Source organism: Aphelocoma coerulescens, chromosome 1A, assembly GCF_041296385.1.
Source record: "Aphelocoma coerulescens isolate FSJ_1873_10779 chromosome 1A, UR_Acoe_1.0, whole genome shotgun sequence".
Classification (NCBI taxonomy): Eukaryota; Metazoa; Chordata; class Aves; order Passeriformes; family Corvidae; genus Aphelocoma; species Aphelocoma coerulescens.
In genome coordinates this window covers 46910793-46930938 of record NC_091014.1, presented here as the reverse complement: position 1 = coordinate 46930938, position 20146 = coordinate 46910793, and the positions used below count along the sequence as shown (strand labels likewise).

The window sequence follows — 20146 nt, the reverse complement described above, 5'->3', positions numbered from 1 at the left end:
CTCTGTAAAGTAAATGGGAACTTCTTGTGTATTGCTGGAGCATGAATAAAGTGCAACTCTTATAATAAATCCCCCAAGTATGATCAAATTGCAGTTACTACCAAGAATACTGAAGTGAGAATAAACTCCCATTTTGTTCCCCAGGACTGCTGACTTGGAAGCTCTCCATGCCACAGAAATACTGACACGTCCACAGTGTTTATTTAAAAACATTTATTTGATTTTTCTCTACAGTTAAAAAGATACCTGTTAATAAAATTCAGTAGATTACCAATAGAATATTGTCTTCAAAGCACAAGGCACAACAGTCTAGTGTTTCATGTAAGTGTTAGACTTGAGAGGCTGGACTTTATTTGTATAAATACCTCCCAAAAGCAAAATTTTTTGTTTCACATTATTGACTGCTTTAGAAGGCAGATTTTGACAACCTATTTTTTTTCAACTGAAAAGTCAACTAGCAGAAGATGTGTTCTCTTGCTATGTTTATTCTCTCAAAGATGAGAAGACAGCACTTCTTTGCACTTTCTGTGTCTTCCATTGTTTTTTGGATTCTCCCAGATCTTTTCCAGTAATTTTTTGAAATAGGATTTTGTCCCAGAATTGTTGCTTTCTGCTATCTTTTTAAAAAGTCCAAAATCATTTAAGGGCTGGAGGGTGGGAGGGAAGCTGTGGGTGTGTTGAGCCTTTTGAGAAGAAAAAATTCTGCCTTATTAATAGTAAAACCTTGGAAGAAAAGATCATGGGATTCCGGGTACTTCCAAGAAGCTCTTCTCTGTCACATACTCCCTTCTCTCGTGGTCAACTGGTTTTTTTGCAGTGTAATATTCAACACTAGTATGTTTTCATCTTTACTTTTTAAACTTATAGTGAGGAACACTGTCTTGATGCCGGGTTCTTCCATTAGCTACGGTGGCACGTACAAGACAAGACCCAATGCTGCTGTTCATGCCTTGTAGGTGTAAGTAGGTATTCATTTTAAATTTTTAGGTTTTTTAAAAATGAGGCAGGAGTCAGCTCTGCAGTGTGAAATAATTGCCTCTGTAACTTTGATATTGAAAACTATTCCATGTACCTGGGAGGAATGCACAGGAAGAGAAATGTTCAGTCTGCAAGCCCATGTGATTTATCTCCACTAACAGCACCAGTCCCATCAGTTACACACTGTCCTTTCTTCCAACCTATTCTGATTTTACTTTGTATAAAATTTGTGTTCACTCATAAATTTTGCATAGGTTCATGTTCTGTTTTTGACTCGGGGGGTGGCACGTCTTGAGCTCTTGAAATGCTGAGTCGAGCAAATGATGTCCCAGGTGCTTCATTCGTTCTCCTCATGTCTGGCATTTAATTGCTGTGTTTATCAGCTGGTACTTACATGGATACAGCAGGTTTGTATCACTGCAAGTGGAACTGATGAGTCATTTTTGGTTGTGCCAGCCAGGAGCCTGAAGAAAATTCCTGCTGTCTTTTGTCAACCACCTCTGCCCCAAAAATGGCTTTTCAACATCAGAACTGCATTAATAAAACGTTTATTTAGCACCTTTCAGGTTGAAGGATCCAAAAGCACTTTACAAATAACTACACACATCATCACTGAAATGCATCCAAGCAGAAAATCAGCAGACAACTCACTGCATACATTTCAAAAAGAATGGACTGTGGCCAGCTGCTCGGCCAGAAAGCGAAGTAGAGGTTTGAATGACCTGTCACAAACAGGAATCGGATTGGGGGCTGGCTTTTAGGGTCTCATCTGAAAAACCAACACAGTAAAGCTGCATTCAAGCCAATTTAGCCACCTCAGGAAACTGAAGATTTGCATCAGCCCTGCCAGGATTAGAGTCTGTGGTGCCAGGGAGTCTGGCCTAATCCTAACCTGACATTTAGATGACTAAGCCATCCCCTCAAGGTAGAGGACATACTCAGTAAGTCCAAGTAGCAAGTATATAGTAACACAGTGCTGTTTTTTCATCCAGAATTCATCTGTTTATACATAAACATCCCACATGTACAGTTTCTGCCTCTTTGCAAGCACCAGGCATCAATTTACAGACCTGTAACTTTTCCAGCTTTGGGGGAAGGGGAAATGTGACCTTCTGAGCTTGAGTAGCTACAATAGTCTTTCCAGGGAAGTAGTACAAGGCACTTGGCACAGCTGAATAAAGCACCTGGAAGTTATCAGGAATGATCCTCATTCCCTGGGAGGACAGAGATTACTTGCACTCTTTCCAGCTGTAATGGTGACAGTTCATGAGAAGTATAGGCCAAATAAATTGTGAGCAATGTCTCCTTTTCCACAGAAGTACTCTCAAATGCTGGAAACATGTCATGAACATACACAGCCCAGTTCCTCCCTTTTGCAACTTGTCAGAAGAACTTGGGCATAAATGTGGCTTTGTTACTCTGAACTACATCTGGCTGTAACATGGATTACGTTTTTCACTTCAGCAAAGAAAAATTATAAGGCTATTTTTATACAATTTGAAAGCACTTAATACAAAGTTACATTAATACACTGCATCATATGGCCTATCTGTGGAGAAAATACTGAAATACTACCATAGGGCTGTTCAATACTAGTTTTTTTCTTTCAACTTTTTATCTTAATACTAGAAAATATATAAATCATTTACATGACTTTATGCAAAAGAAGGCACAGCCGGTTATAGTTTACACAAGCACAATGCATAATATGCAGAAAAAGGGATTAAAAAGAAGCTTCACATCCCTATTAGGTACATTGTTGCAATCCATTACGAAAAGTACTTCATCAACAACAGAAGTGTTCAACACTTGAGAGCTATGATATAAAAAATTATAATTCATTTAATGCATAACAGATTTATATATACTTTTATATATAAACACTGTTGAAAAATGCTAACATAATAAAAGTAGATTATCCATGTAATGAAAAGTGCAAACCAAAATAATAAAGGGTTTCACAATGTCCTTCTCATGACACAGGAAAAACTAGCCCATAGGAATGAAGTGTTAAATCCACCAATACATCCTTGGTGTGATGAGGCATCATCAGGATTTCTGAGCATTTGGAGGAAGCAGTACTGGTGAAGAGGCTCTGTCCAGACTGGGGAGTGGCACTGGTATGTGACCATTTAGCAGAGTTGGAAACTGTTAAGAGGCCAAAAGGTAAAAATCATTCTTTATCTCAAAACGTTCAGCCCAAGAAGCACATGGATTTAGCATTTGCAAATGGCTCCAGATGGTTTCAAGAGTTGTGATGTCTATACAGTAAGACATACATCAAATGCTTACATCAACCATTAGGAATGCAAAATAGAGGACAAAACCTGAATAATTTGTAAATGCATGAGGATATAAAAATCTGTTATTGGCCATTTTATATATAAAAGTTCACATAATACATTTATCATCACCCTGGGAAAGTGAACACTACAGAACAGTCTTTGCCATCCATTCTGCTTCCAAAAATGTTCTTCAGTCTACATTCTATTAATTACAATACATCCTTTTTGTCTGTCTTTTATGCAGGAAAGAGTTTGGCAGAAGTGAAAGTTGAGATGTAGTTTTAGGGCAGAAAAAGTACAACTGGGGGTACAAAGCATGGGGAAAATTACTCTCAAGTAATTACAGTTTCTGCATTCACTCAGAAACTACAAATGAGCTACGCTGGGTCATTCAGCATGCGAAGCACAATGTATTGTCATTTAGATTAACCTGCTGCAAGTACTGTGCAAAAAAACTTATTCAATACAGAAGCTGTATATTCCTAGTTCATGATGGCATCATGACAGCACCTTGCCTGCAGTGGTGGGTATTGACTAGTTCTTAACTTCTGACCTGAGAAAAAGTAAAGCAAGTAGGTGGAATAAACTTGCTGCAGCATGAGGCAGGAATTACCCCAGTGGTAGATACTGATCTGGCCTCGAGGCCCAGCTCCATGAGCTGTGCTGGGTTTCTGTTGGCTTGAGGGAGACAGAGCTGAAGAACTTTAAGCATCTGATGTATTTTTACCCCGTATCAGATCAGTCCTTGGACAGACAACTGTGGTAACCACCCCCTCCACATGCATGTAATAATGTGCTCATAACAAGTTTACTCTTCCACTCAGATGGTAGTGGGTGATTCCTGTCTGCCCCACTCCGTGTAAGGCCGGGCTGAGCACTGTGGTGCTGCAGGGGGTCTGGCACCGTGCTCCTGGTGTGGCCCGGACTGGCTGATACCTCTGCTTTAACCACACCAAACCTCAGGAAATGCTTCCATCACTTCTGCCAAGATTCATTGAAACACGGAACCTGATTACAAGCTCTTCCCTGGGTATGCATGGAGTGTGGGCTGGCCTGTGCAGGCAGCTCTGCCCTGGCGCCTACACTGGCTGACCCATCAGTTCTCAGTGGGCCTGACTGGGCCTCAGCTGTGGTTTTCATTTCCTATTTACTGTTAAAATAAGGCTTTGTGCTCTACAACTTGTCATCGTGGCCTTGGCTTGACTCAAACATAATTTATAAGGTCCTTTGGGTCTCTCAGAAGGGAAAGCCAGGGCCACTCCTCACTTTCAGTTCCCCCAGGGAATGGCCAGCATGTGTCCATATGAGCTCATCCCAGGCCTTGGTGCAGGCACTTCTCAGATGAAATGTCTGGCTGTTTCTAACCATGTGTGCAAAACTAAGGTCCAGTAGGGATTACTGAGTTTATCTGAAACACAGATAAGGAGCCCTGAGCCCCATGTGCAGCTGGAGGTGGAAAGACTTCACTATCCCAGTGCAGACAGTCCCTGACCAACTACTTGAACTTAAGCCCAGCCCTGGATTTGGGCAGTCAGCCTTCCTGAAGGTTCACAGACTAACACAGGTCCCTGTCTTTGCTGGAGCTGCAAATACCATCCCCACCATCTTCTTCCTGAGCCTCAGGCAAATGCTGCAGCTGAGTGCTGTGGCCATCATGGCTTATTTAATAACTTTTGTATTTACCACATCTCTATAAAACTTTGAGAATTTTACTCTGCCTATACTCAGGAGAGAGTGGACCCAGTGCTGCCTTTCTGCAGTTACATATGGCGAGGTCATGTGCGGAGGTATGTCCTTGGTTGAGGACACATGGATAATTGGCAGGAGAACTGGAAATGGAGCCTTTAGGTTCAGAGTGCCTTGTCTTTCTGAGTGAGAAGTAGCTCATTAGGACAAAAGGATAAACCTACATCCACCTCACTGAGTAAGACCCAAACTGTCTTGGTTTTCCCAGAGTCTGTGTTCCAGCCCTCTCCTGGCTGGCCACTGACTGGTCTGCACTCTCTTCCTGCAACTCTGAGAGCTCTGTTACCTGTTCTCTCAGGGGTCCAGCATTTATTTCTCTTTCCTTCACACAGTACGTGTGTGCTTGCTGCAGCAGACACTGCCTTGTAGGTTCTGACTGTGCTTCCAAGGACTGGAAGAGGGTACAAGTAAGTAGGCCTCTCGTTAAAAGTGCCTGGTAATGCCCATATTTTCTTGATCTGTTTGAAAAGCTTCAGGATGATGTGAGGAGATGTTCCCCCAATGTCTCTTCCATGTGTGCACATTTAGCAATGAAAGCTGTGCATTGGGAAGACCTACCTGGAACAGAGTGTTTGGTCCCTGCAGCCTGGCAGGACTCAGAGGAGCAACAGGACTGAGGCTGCTCCAGAAGTGAATGCTAGACAGCAGTGGGCTGGGGGTCAGCAATAATCCACTGGGGGTCTGCAAGACAAAAAACACCCCATCATGCACCGCTCACAGTTACAGCTCCATGCAGCACTCACCACCCCTAAAGCTTTACACATCATCTACTGGCTCTGTTTCCCAGTGAATTCAGACATACAGCATGGTCAGCAGCAGCTGCCCATCCAGCCCTGCATCCTGTCTCCACAGTGGTCAGTACTGGATACTTGCACATTTAATATTCTTTCATATGTAAATTGATTTAATTTGCTTAACAAGATGCACAGTTACTGTTTATTTGAACCACACTCATGCATTGTAACATACAGAATTAATACCATGAGTGCCCCAGTGCCTGCAACCGTCACCTAGTCTCCTTCAGAATCAGTTTTTGCCTTTTGAAGGGCAGCAATTCCTTGACCTGACTGCAGCTTTTGAAGCATTACTGCAATTGTGTGTGGAGCTGAAAGAATCACTGCTGGCCTTGGACGTTTAGTCCCCTGATGGCACCTCTTCATAATGGAAGAGGCTTCAAGAAGCTAGGAATGCATGGGTTGAGCAGGGAGAGGCAGGTGTATGGGCCAGGTGCCCAGGGGGACAGCAGAGAGCACCGCTAGTTGTTTGAAAAGAACCAAAATGGCAAGAACTTAGAATCCAAGGCTTTTCCCAACTCAGAGGTGCCTCCTTCCAGTGACATGATTCACAAGAATTGCTGGGATTGCCCTCAGCATTCTTAAAGCACAACTGGAGGGGAGGTAGAGTTGGAGCACATGCAAATCTTCATTTCAATGAAGAATTATGTGAATTGTTCTGTATTCAGAATAACTTTCATCATGCTAAAAAAGAACATGTGACAGTTTTGAAAAAAGTATATGGCATAATGAGTTAATTTCACCAGCAATCTTGATGCCAATTATCAAAATCAGTCCTATTTAGTAAAGCACTTAATGGAATTTGAGTACACACTTAGCAAGCAAGCATGTGCTTTGCTGTGTAGAACAACTGCCTCGGTGCTCTGCTGAACTGGGCCATCCTTTTGTCCAGAGTTTAAAATATGTAAAGAGAAGATAGAAGATAGAGAGTATCTGCATCTCCCTGTAGTAACAGCAGGTCATGTATTCTGGTGCTCCCCACTGGGCCAGAACTACGAATTCCCACGTAGGGCAGTCGCAGCCAGGGGTCTCCCTTACCAGCTGCTGACTCCAGGGCCCATCACACCCCGCTGCCTGCCAGCCCCTGCAGAGAGCAGGCTCACACAGGCACTGCCACAACTCACGTGCATTTCGAGTATCACAGACTTCATTCGCCAAGCAGTGCCTGAGGCTCTGTGCAGACACACAGAACACAGACCTGCTGTGACATGCTTGCACTGCAGTTCACAACAAGGTCAAACAGTTAGTTTGGCACCAGCAGAAGAGATGGGAAAGACAAGGAGCAGCAAACATTAAAGTTATCCTGGTGATTCTGAAAGGCTGTTTAAGCAAAGACCTTGGCTGCTCTTGAATGGTGTTGCTAAGGAATCTCAGAAGAAGTGAGGTTTGTGGAGAAATGTGCAGGGAAAGGACCCTGCCACCTTCCTTGTGCTGAAGAAGGTGGATCAGAAACATGAAACGCCATGGAAGAAACCACAGTTATGTCCCAAGGAGTAATAAACCCATGGTATCACTGGGAAAGCAAAAGGTGTTGATGCAGTAAATCAGCAGGTCACAGGAGTACCAGTCAGGGCTGGGATATATCTGCATGACAACAAAAGGAGCAAAGAGTGGATGGAGGCCTGGCAGGGAGAAGACCTCAGTCTTGATCTCAGTAAGTGACAGCTCTTGTCAAAAAAAACCCAAAAAAAACCAAAACACTTGACAAGCAGGCACTTGTCAAAAGTCCTTTACAAAACACTCTCTTCCCAGGACCATGTTGCTTTCATGGAGAAAGAAATCAGCAGCACCAGTGAGAGCCCCTTTCCTGTGCTGCATTTCAAGCTGATATTCCATTGGCAGGCGGCTACTGATGGAGATTTTTGAGGCTGACAACACACTGAATTAGGTCAGGATAAATACTCAGATCTACTTACAGAAGAGCCTACTAACCTTAAAACCAAAGATGTAAGCAGCAAGACCCAACAACACTCAACTAAGGACACAGTACTGTGCCAGCTGTACCAAGAACTCCAGTGAGCAGCCTCCATTCTTTATTTTTTCTTTAAGAAGCTGCAGATATCCAGAACTGAAAGTGCAGTTCTTGAGGGGGTCTTTTGAAAATAATGAGGAAAATTTGGAGGTGTTTATTCCTATCTAGATGCAGCCAGAGCAAGTCTTCAGAGAGACCTGAAATTGAGCTGCCCTCTGTTCATCTCTGGAAGTGTGCTAGCACGACTAACAACAGTGCTAAGCAAAAGCTCACGTCCTTTGATGAGCAGAGCACTAACATCTGCAAGTTCTGCCAGAACCAAGAGCCAGCCAAAGCAAGCCTCCAAATCTGTTTAATATTTAGTGTAAAAAGAGCAGAGGGCCTCCCAGGCTTGTTCTCAGTATTGCCATCAGCCAAGCATCAAAACCACCAGAGGAAACTTAAGTGTAAACAACACCACAGGACAGGCTATCCCTAAATTACATGCGGAAGTTGATGTGTCACTTCATTTTCTGCCTGCATGCAGCTGTACATCTGGTCGTAGATGTGGAGCCCATTGGGAAGTTGCTACTTTAAAAATGTCATTATAATCTAAGCACAGGAACAGTTTAAGTAGAAATCATTCATTGCACAGGATTATGTTAAGCAATGACGCTCATGGCTCCTGACTTCTGTGACAATGTGTGTAAGTACAATCTTGTCACTTCTAGCTGTTAGGTAACAGGCAAGTGCTGTCACACATACATTTCTGTTCTGAAATTGATTGTGTGTATCATGTGGCCTTTCACAGCATTCCACCTGACGGTATTCCTCATGACCAGCAGGTACAGTGGAAAGCCATTTGAAATACCCTCTCAGGCAGCAGGACCTTCTCAGAACCTACATCACTCCTGCAGCAGACATTCTGTTCTGCACCTGCCCATGGCAGCAGGTGTTTCACGCTGGGATCTGGTAAATCAGATACCATTTGAGATATAATGCATGTTCTTCCTTGGGTAATGGGATGAGCAGCAGATTTCCAGTCTAAATTATGGTTTTAGTTATTTTGCATTGTGATATTACAGTTATCTGAATACAGCTGTTATGTAATTTTCAGTTTATATTCACTAGGACAAGCGTTTAGGATGCAGGGTGCTTCTTATCCACACTAGAATAAGGAGGCTAAAGGAGAGGATAAAAGCTATGTTGCTGTATAGCCAAAAGTTTAAATAATTAGACCCAGAAACTATCCTACACAGATGCCATATGCCTCTTCTGTGATAGGACAACCTGTAAAAAAGGTTTGTGATGGCTTTAAGTTGGGTAACACTCATCCCAGCCTTAGCTATCCTTCCTGCTAAAGGAGTGCCACAATCCTCAACATAATTCCCTTCTACATCTTTCAGGGCAGTAAGTACACCAGTTTATAGATTAATGGGAAAGTTAAATATTCAAAGAAATAATTACAAAATGAGGAAACAAATCTCTGTTCATCCTGTGGTTTGGGGCAGCAGCACATTAAAGTGGGTTTGAAACAACTCACACTGTTGTTGTGTCTGGTTGGCATCTGATGTGATTTGCTCCCAACAAACAAAATACTGTGGTTATACCACAGTTAGAGGTTATACGTTTGTCAATCCATCTCAGTTTTGGTTTGCCACACTTCTGTTCTTCCTGTCAAACATAACTTCCCTTAAAGGCTTTATGATGTCAAAAATGGCAAAAATGACAGGTGTTAGCCCACAACTCCTCTTTCTTGGTGACACACTTTGTATCTCAGTGGCTTACAGGTGTGCCTGAGCTGCACAAACTCACTCTGCAGCCAGCTGAAAAGCTCAGAAGAGCAAGTGCTGTGCTGGCTGAGAGCACTTGCCAACATTCATTTCTGCCAGGCCTTTGTGCCATGCAGGCACACAATGCCTGCATCAAACGCCTCCAACACCTTCCAACAGGGAAGAGGTGACAGGATTCTGGATACCATGTGTGTCCTAGACAGTCTGAAATGAGTGAGAGCTTGTAATACACCTTTGTACGTATTTTTTACTGTCTGGTTTGCTACATTCAATGCTAGTATTTGCATCAACTGCTATTTCAAGGCTGGGGATCTTGGGGGATATTCCACATTGGGATGATTTTACTCTTGGATTTTTTTTTTGTCTAATTCTGAGGTGATATTGTGAGACAAAACTCACTAATGAACATACAGAGTCATATCTATATGATTTTCCTCTTCTGCTCTGAACTCCTGGGGTTTTTTTCACAGACTTGCTTGAAAATGAGGACTTGCTGTTGACATTACCACAAATATGTTATTAAAAAGAACAAAATAACCTGGTTATTCACTAGGTCTGTGCTGAAGGGAAGCTCTGGCAAGTACTCTGTGGATCTGTACAACTTCAGAAATTGAAACTGACTTCAGAGCCTGTCTTAGGAATCACTTAATTTGCTCTGCATTCAAAAATTAACAAAAAGGTCACTCTGTTTGAATGGATGCAACATCTAGTAGAGAAATCCCACATGCTCAAGTTGTGACCTACAAAACCCCTGTGGTTTTCTTTTTGGCTTTTTCCTGCTTGTTTTGTAGATCTGGAGGCTGGTTTGAACTGATTCACTAATGGCTGCCCATCTCCTTATCCTTCCAGGCAGTCTGCAAACAGCTACGGCTTTTCCCACACTCAATTAGGAACAAACCCCAGGAGAGACCTACTTTCCACCCCTTGTTCAGAGCACTGCTGTGTTTCCCTCTTTCCCATGTGTTGGGGTTTTGTTCCCATCAGGTGGTGACAGACCCATAGAACTAACACTCTTGGCCACAAGGAGGGAATACCTGGAGACAGGCAGGTCTTACCTGTGCAGTGAAGAAAGCTGGAGTCAGGGATCCCGAAGGAAGCGCAGGGCTGTTGAGGGCGATGGAACCGATGTCAGTGCTGGAGAGAATCATAGGTGGGGCAGAGATTTCCAAGCCTTTGGGTTTTTTAGCCTTTGGGGGAAGAGATGGGGATTTGGCCTTGGAGCCTGAGGAGAGGTTCAGAGGCTCAAGGGAATCTGAGTCGTGGCAACTGGACTCAAGGAAGAAGCTCCTGTGTTCTGTAGGGAGGGGTGAGGTGGGAGACAGAGATGGTGACCTGGAGGAGGATGATGACGGAGATGAAATGCTGGCACTGTTGGGTAGCATTAAGGAAGATATTTTAGCTGATACTGAAGAGTTGAGGAAAGCAGAGGCAGCTGCTGTTTCAGAAGTAGAAGGCAACGACACCATGGGCCTTGTAACTTGTTTGTCTGTTTTGTTTGTCACAAATCTGATAACAGTCCGGACTTCTTCAACTGGTGTGTTTCCTTCTGACTTCTCCTCCAGTTTTTCTGTTTTGATTGTCTTGTAAGGGTCTGGCTGGTTCTGTAGAGAGTTGATAGTGAAAGAGGAGTACAGGCCAGAGTGGATATATTCATTACGGCTTGTGCTTTTCAGTGCTGACAAGCTGTGCTTGTGCTGATCCCTGCTCTCCGAAGGCATCTTACAGTCGCTGTCCTGCAGCAAAAGGCTCTCTCTGCTGATTTCCACAGCATGTGGATCCATTTTTAAAATCTCAGGAAAGGAGACAAACTTGTATACAAATTTTTGTCCGATTACTTTCTTTATGATGTTCTGCAAATACAAAGAAGGTGCTAGAAAGATCAGCATTTTAGAGGCAACCAGTACTGTAAACACAAGGGCAGGAGGCAGTGCTCCCTTGTCAAGCTAAGCAGGTCATTTTGCAGGGCTCCAAATGCTGATCACCCTTGACTTACTCCAGTACCTCTTTCTGCTCAGCCAAGGAGTCCACTCCCGGCTCCTCATGGTTTCCAACAAAATCACCATCATTAGGTGACAAAGACCTTCTGGTGGCCTGTTTTACTTCTGCTTCCTCTGAAGCAGCTTGGGAATATTTTCTTCCCAGTAAAAGCAATTCTGCTGCCTTTGTGGATTCAAGCCATGCCACCACTTGCATACTGCAATAAAGGCAAACTACTTCATTTATGCCTCCTAAAACTGACACCAACTCCCCTGAGGATGAAGTACTCTCAGAATGTCTGCAAGGGACAAAACCACCTCAGCCTCCTGGCCCCAGTTATTTACCCTCTGTTCCCTACCACATAAGGAAAGGATTGAGCTAAACTGACAGTGACTGTCTTTCTGTCAATGATCATGAACTTATGTCTGCAAAAATGCAACCCATTGCATGTGCTGGAAAAGTACTTATGTCCTGTGGTATCCCCTGCACTACCTCCAGGCCTGCATTAGGCTCTGGATGCTCACTGCTGCAGGCAGAAGGTTTTCATCAGTCTAAGCTGACTATGGAAATTAATTATTGAAAAAATCCCAAACCTTTTAAAGGTTTGTAGAGCCATGTATTTTTTTCTTAAAGTGTCCCCTTTGTGGAAAGAACTGATTCCTTTTGAGACTTTTTATGAGCATCCTTTTTCTAGTCCTAGCTCTCCTCCTGCAAACCCAGGCTTGCTGCCTGCTCTAACACAAAGCCTGACATCCCCAAGGATATGTGAGCATATCCTTGTGTGCCACAAAGGCACTATGGCTCAGGCCTGCCCTAGGGACTGGAACATTTACCACCCTAAGCCAAGTGCTGCAGAACAAAAGAAGAAATATGTCCTGAGATTTCCATGCTAATTTCTCACTCCTTGAAGCCCCTGGTGGAGAATTTAAATTGCCTCTGAAAAACCCTTTCCAAGAGGCTTCCCTTTAGTCCAGCACATCTGCTGCACCTCCAGCTGCTCTTCTGCAGACATCTGCTTTGCTGTACATATGGGAATGTAAATATTTACAAATTTCCTAAAAATCTAATTGGTTTTTCATTCTACCACAGCTTCTGACACCAATAGTGGAAACATTTGTTAAACTGAATGAAAATTTTTAAAAAATTAAGGAAAAGGAAAAGAAACATCATCTCTCTCTATGTATGGACAATATGTAGGGCTGGGTGCTTGTAGTGCCTGCACTACACCTTGTTCAGTCACAAAAGCAAGGATCCTTTTGTGAAAGAATCTGCACTTGGGTATCAGAACCTCTTCTGTCTTTCAGCTGAGCTACTGCACTCTGTAATTCATCTGTTTGAATGTCCTGGCATTTCATTCAGGCACCTTCTTGAATACAAAACTAACCCTACAAAGGACCCTGGGATGCAGCTTTGCATCACAGGTCAGGAGCTGTGTCACAAATAGAAGATGTTTTTTCCCAAGTTGATAACAGGGATCTGTAGCAAAGAGAAGAATTAAATTCAGCAAGCTCAGACTAAAGGCACAAAAAAGCTGCCCTCTTCCATGCTGAACTGTACACACATTTACCCACCTAGCAGATGCTGCAGTGTCTTTTTTTGCCCTCCAAAGGTTCAGGACAAATAGTTAGCCCACAGAATCTCAATCTGCATGATCTTTGCCCATGGCTTTGGGCTTGGCCTAGATTTTCTTTCACTGCTAACTAGATGCAACATTGGATGAATGCACTTCTTCTGCACTCTCAGTATTGCATTCTTTTTCCAAAAAGCAAAACCTCCAAACTACTCACAAATGAAAAAAACCATCCCAACCAGACTTTTGTTTTCTTTCTATAATATATATACTAATTTAAAATAATGCCTCCCCTCTGCTCCTGGCAGCTTTGAGTTATTGTAACATCAAGCACTAGCAACTGAGATCTTCCTTGGAAAATGTGACTCCCAGCAGAACAAGATTAACTGTATTTAAGGGTTGCACTTTAACACTGATGCAGGATTGAAATGGGGGAACATTGCTATAAAAAGCAACTGAACAGGCTGGGGAGTTTATACTTCCTTTGTTATTATTAAGTATAGTTATATTTTAAGAACATTGCAGTGCTGCTCCTCCGACTCTGCCAGCCTGCAGCAAAGGCCCACTTAGCGATGGCTGGAGATGAAAAGATTCAAGTGCAGATCCCCCAAGTGCTTTTCAGGTTTCTCTTAAATGTGTAGCCTGAGGAAATCTCCACCAGCGTGCAAGAGAAAATAAGGACACAAATTAATTAAGTGCCTCGGAAAGGCATCAACTTTTCTATATTTTTTGACAAATAATTGAAGGTAAAAAGCAGCATATTTTTACCATCACATCAGTGATCTGTCAGAATCATTCTAAGCTATGATGGCTCAAACAGAAGACAGTGACGGGTACCACAACAAGCAGTTTGAAAGGGCAAAGAATGTATCTGCAGGAAGACTAGACCACTTGCTTGGTAGCAGGACAGTAAGTGTATGTGAACATTTAGCCCTATTTTATTGCTGTTGTTTGAATTTCCTAGGTAAATTCCCTCACGAACAGGCTTGCAATGAGTGCTAGTGGCTGCTGGGCAGGGCTGCAGGGAGCCAACAAAGGACTGCTGGGTCCATGCAGCTGCTGCAGAGAAGAAATGAGCAACTAGGACAAGAGCAGGGGCTCTAGTCCAACAGCTTAAAAAAACCTCTTATCAACAGACAGCACTCTGACACTGGGAGAGAGGGCAGGCAGCAGGGAATGCCCCTCTTCTGTTGGCTTCTTGACTGTTCCTCACTTGAACACTTTACACTTTCCCTCCTCTGCCCCCAGTGTACAAAACAGTGACTACAGCAAACGCGATCACCCCACCCTGTTGAGAAGTGCTGAGAAAGCTGCTGATACGAGCTGGGCAGAGCACTGCCTGCTGCCTGCTCCAGCACATCAGCCATGTTAGGGAACTCAGGCTTATTCACACCCCAGCACTTCAGGAACTCGCTTTATGAACCCTCCAAAACCAGCCTCACCCGAGAGCTCTGAATCACCAGCTGCAGGGATGGGTCTCCTCTGCCCCTGTCCTGCTCCACAGAGCAGCTGGCTGAGCTGGATACCACAGGCTCGGTGGACTGGTTCCTCTGCAGCTTAAACTAGACTATACTACGGCGGGGTTGTGTCAACTGTGCATATGCACTACTGAAATCTATCATGTGTTTGTGTTTTATTTTCATCAGCTCTGACTCCTACTCCCTGTTTGAGCCATTTAGAGCAAATGTGTAACTATACTACCAGCGTGACTGAAGGACTTTAGTGGCTTGGCCCAAACCTGTTAGCTAGCAAGTTTGCTGGCTGCAGGAGCCACTTGGGAGACTGAGCTGAGAAAAGGGATCCACTTCCTAGTTGAACTTCAAACAAATGAGGGACCTCAGGAGCAGGAAGACCATCTTCCCCTCCTCCCGGGAAGTGATCTATAATTAGGATGCCTGAGATCACAAAATTTTTGACAGAGCAGGATGAACTTGTCTGTAGGTACTAAGCATCCCTGGTCAGGAAAGAAGAAAGATCAGAACTGTAGCTGCTGCTCTTAAGTCCAACTTGGACGTGTTGGAAGTTCCCTGGCTCCAAGAGTCCTGAGGGGTGCAACACGTGTTAAAACACAGGCTACGAATTCCTCACAGAACTCTACCCAGGCTGCTTCCAGCTATTGGGATCCCTACCCAGACAGAGGGCTGCTCACACTCCAGTGTCTGAAGTACATGTGCTGGCAGGGGTACCTGTGGCAGGACAGTTTGCTCTGAAAAATGGGGGTGTGTCCACATCAGCATGTGCAGGCAGGCAGATTCTGCTAACATCACAGATTATGGAGGTATGCTTATTATACTGTGTGTGTAGAAGCCAGATTTTGTAAAATTTTTGATGCAGGCACAGGTGCTACTACACTGTGCACCTGTACTGACCTTTGGAAGACCAAGGTTCTCATTTAGCTGGATTTCAGTCTTTCCTCACTCACCTCCACTCATCTGGAAGACAAAGGCTATTTCTCTGGCTGGCACCTATGACCAGGTTCTCTGCTCTCTCTACTGCAGTTCACTGGACATCCCTTTCCTCTCACATCAAACATGAACTATTTTATGTCTCTTTTTGAGGCAGGTGTTCTTGGTTTTTCTCCTCTACCCATCACCTCTTACTGAGAATCAAATTCTTTACTCCCATCTTTCCATATGGATATCACTATATAACCACTTATGCCAGTTCAGCCAAGCACTTTCTTGACTTCCACAAATCACTTTTGGATGAAGCTCCTCCCAGTTTCCTATAAAGGTACTTTCTAATGCTCCTTAAAGTATTTCCTTGGAACACCTCTTACCTGCACCACTACAAAATGTCTAGTTGACTCCAGCACAATCACACTACTATTGTTTCATTGTAGGATTCTATTTCCCCTGAGGTATCTTAAGAGAAGACCTTCCCGAAAGCAAAATAATAGTTTTCATTATCACTTTATGCCCTGAAGGTCTGTAAGCACCCAAGCAAAGGACCCTTGCCCAAAACAATTTTTCCATGCTGCCACCTACACTTGAACATTAAAAGTAGGAAGCAGTAACCAGGTTACTGGGTTTGACCTGTTATGGGAGGGGAGTGAATGCGCTGGAACCTCTGAATCCTGAGAGCACCTGAGAAGCCCTGTCCCCCACACTGCAATAAGCACAAAGCAGCCCATATTATTTTAATACCACTGCCAAGCCATCTAAACAAGTGGGCAGCCATTAACTGAAACTAAACCTGAAACCGACTGAATAGCACTCACTGAGTAAAGCCTGGGCTCACATACTGTTCAGAGAGGATGCAAAAATACTGAATAGCTGCTCATTACAACAGAATGTGACTGTGTAATTAAAGATGCAACATAACTCATGCAAACATTAGGGTTATCCAGGGAACTTTGACTCTTGTATTTCCTAACTTCTGAGGACTTGACTTCCACAATTGCTACATCCTATTACTGTCAGTATCTGCATGTAATTCCCTGGATTCACTCTCCTTTCCTCAAAAAGAAAAACCCTCATGGGAAAACTCACTAGCTTCTCTCTTGTGGTGTCATCTTGAAATATTCACAGGGACTTTCAGTAGTCTTGAAACCCCTGGTGACTTCTAAAAGATATGTTCCATTACAGCTACCGGAAAAACAAAATAACTGGGCAACTTGAGAAAAAAAAAGAAACTTATTAACCTTACTTTTAAAGGTATTTTACTTCAAGCTAAAGTGCTCTGTGTGGGAATAGTGCCAAAGCATTTCCTTGCCTGAAAGCATTACAAGAGATTTTTGGACCGGCAGAAGTGTGTGACAGGACGGACACAAGCTGTAGGTAGGGTGCAGGATGCCTTTCCTCAGTGCTATCTGTCATTTGTGCCGCTGCTCTGTTGAGGCAATAGGGGAAGTGCATTAAATAAAAATAAGAGGGGGGAGCAGGGGGAGGAATTTGGGGAACAAATGAAACAGGAAATGGGGTCTTCAGATTATCTACAAACCTTTAGCATCTATAATCATGGTAGCAAATTACAATCAAGACATGCCATACTCTACATTTCCTGGGGTGCTTTTTATGTGAATTTAACATAAATCTAGCCATCAGCCTCAGCAGCATGTCATGCTAGCTTTCAAAGCCAGGCTAAGGAACTTGTCCTAATTGTGTTATTTTTCTCCAATACTGGAATTAATTTACTTTTAAGTTCAGATGAATCAGATGATGAATTTTAACAAGCTAGTGTTTCCCCCAAGCAAAAGGCAGAGCTCATAAACCCCCATTTATCCAGCGATCAGGTTTTATTTCTCCATGGTGAATAATTTCAAAGATAGACCACGAAACATTAGTTCAGTGTCGGCTGTATGCAGTAAGAGCAGAGGGCAGTCCAAAAAAGGAAGGTCCAGCCCATGTGCTACCATAATTTCTAAAAAATCACTGACCCCTGTCTCAAACTCATATGCTGCCAGATCACTTAGGTTATAGGTAGAGAAATTCCTATCAATAATTCCACAATGCAAATGAAGTCTTGTCCAGAGTTCGGCTTCATCTTTCCTGCTGCCACTCCCCCATCTGCAGCTCAATGTTTGTCCCATTTGTTCAGTGTGCATCCCATTTGCCCCAACACCCACAGCTGCCAACACATCCATCACTGCACACAAGTAGAGAGAGGACAAGGATCTTAGAAGGCTCCTTAAGGCTACCTCAGCTCTTTCACCTCCCCAGTCCTTCCCCTTTTGTTCTGCACGGGGGAAGGAAGAGTGTAAGGGGAGCCTTTCCTCCTCTTCCTTTCTGTGCTATGCAGTATAGACTGAACTGAAGGCAGAGAAGGCATTTAGGACTGAACCCACTGCCAGTCTACAAGGACTCACTATCTGCTATCTTATGCCATTATCTTTCACACTTTAAAACCTGCAGCAGGTTGCTCTGTCCCTTTGCACTCTCCCAGTAATCCACCTTTCTCCCCTGTCTGGGAACCTACAGGACACAAAACACTATACTCACAGAATGAGAAGCTCCCACTCTTTTGTTGTAAAGGAGTTACTCTTTCAACTTAAATAGGAATAGCCACAGGTCTGGGTTGGGGTGCAAACCCTGATTGCAATACATGGCGAAGAAAGAACTTACTCTTCTTTCCATCTAGGAGCTCCAACCTCCACTGGACTGCAGAATGCCTGAAAAATGGCCAAAATCTTTGTGCCACACTTAGGTAAAACTGTCAGACAGAAGACCATCTCTACAAACAGCAAGCAGCCACCTCAGCCAGAGCCCTGGTGAAGAAATTGTACAGCCACTCTGGCAGATGATACTTGAGACACAACAGATGACAAAGGTGTGTGTGTGTACTGGAGCAGGGGAACCGAAAACAGAACAGGGGTTTAAAAAAAAAGGTAAAGGGATAAAAGAAACAAGAGAGTCTGAGGTAAGGAGCCATTATATTCCATTACATCAAAGAGATCAGAGAGAGCTCAAAGCACAAGTGCTACAAACATCTTATTCCTTGTTTTTAAGCAATGTCTGTTCAGTCACTAACTACATATTAGGGCTCTGCCTGGCTGTGCTGCTCATGCACCAGCAGGCACTCTGTCTCCATTGATCCCAGTCAAGTTTATAACCAGAGGGGTTGGAGTCATATAATGAAGCAAGCTTCCCCATGCTGAGCAGAAGTCTTTTTAGCACTTAGTGAAGGGGATTCATCACACCAGCTGCTCGGAACAGCCACTGCACTGTCCTCGCCAAATCCTTTTGTGCCTTCTCAATCAGGCCACCTTGGAAACACGTGAAGTGGGAAAATCTGACTTCTAGTGGACAAAACACTTACAGCTCTAAATCTGAAACGAAAAAATTTTTTCAGGAGAAGGAGTCCTTGTGAGTCATCAAATTGTTCATTGTTAATTTGCAGTCAACGTGTTTTTTGATCGTGGTGTTAGATTGACAGCATAGGCTCAGCCCCACTGTGCCCTGCAAGAATTACTGCACTACAAATAATACATGACAACAGTACTCTTAAGTCAGTCCAGAAAAAATATCTACTCTCCTCTGCCTTGTGCAGGCAGCAAACATGCCCTAACTGCTGAACACTGTCATTACTCACTGTATAATCCCATCTCACCCCCTTTTCTGAAAATCAAGATGAGAACAGGGTACTAAGCATGGCTATGAAGTTTTCCTTTTTAATATACAAAATCTGTAACAGTCTTTGTTATTAATATTTAATCTTAAAGAATATAGGAAATAGTAAAACCTAATAACTTGGAATTTAGATAGTCTATTGAAAAATATCAATTTAAAGAGAGCTAATCCTGAAAAGATTTAATATCGATTAGTAAAAACAATATAATATTCATCCAAAAAAGGGTGCAGAAACAATTTGGAAACTCCTTGAATTTACTGGAGTCTAAAATTGAGAAATGTGAATATGCAAGATTTGTGTTCTACAATATTTGTGTATTTGTGTTCTACAATCTTTTCCTTCTAGTATCTTGACTAGTTAGAGGAACTTTTGAATAGCTTCCACACAGAGGAGAAATATTAACTGGTATCATTTCTATTTTATTAGTCTGCATGAGAATAACAAAATTTACCTTGTCATAATAGTATCTGAGCGCTCGGCTCAGCTTGTCATAATTCATATTAGTTTTGTTTTTTCTGAGTCCCCACAGCTTAGCCACTTCTTCTGCCTTGAGTAGCTTGAATTCGCCATCATTAGACGTCCAGCAAATGAGGTGCTCGTGTTTCTGGTCTAGCAGCAACTGCAAAAGGAACTGCCACAGTGTGATTGCACTCTCCATACCTACAAGGGACAAAGGAGAGCAACAGTGTGAAAAACATTTGGGAGCAAGTGTTCCACCCAACGTTCATTTCAGTAATAAGCTCTGTGCAGGAGTCATCCTACGTAATTGAGAAAAGGAAGCTACCACATCACTTACAACCAAACAAGCACAAGACCTACAGGTCTTCCACTGCTTTTTCAGTATTTTTCCCACTGCTGTTTTCTGAAGGACACACAAAATAGAGGAAGTATTTAGAAAAGCACTGCCCACATAGTTCACATTGTACGAGGTCGCCACCAGTTGGCGTCTTCCATTCAGTGTAAGCAATCACTCTACAAAGGAA

General features: G+C 43.2%; 1 protein-coding gene across 2 annotated transcripts in view; it reads right to left on the bottom strand.

Annotated features, from left to right (window-relative positions):
- Positions 1–1510: 1510 nt before the first annotated feature.
- ELK3 (ETS transcription factor ELK3) overlaps positions 1511–20146 on the bottom strand; it is a 36080-nt gene continuing 17444 nt past the window's right edge. The window contains exons 1-5 of one of the 2 annotated variants that reach the window (XM_069000484.1): positions 19615–19634; positions 18158–18204; positions 10603–11397; positions 5568–5690; positions 1511–3126 (exon numbers count right to left, since the gene is read on the bottom strand). In XM_069000484.1, coding sequence (XP_068856585.1) covers positions 3028–3126; positions 5568–5690; positions 10603–11397; positions 18158–18169 — 1029 coding nt within the window. In that variant the 5' untranslated portion in view covers positions 18170–18204; positions 19615–19634 and the 3' untranslated portion in view covers positions 1511–3027. Of the gene's footprint in view, positions 3127–5567; positions 5691–10602; positions 11398–18157; positions 18205–19614; positions 19824–20146 lie in introns of those variants that run through there. The other variant, XM_069000477.1, reaches the window with a different exon arrangement.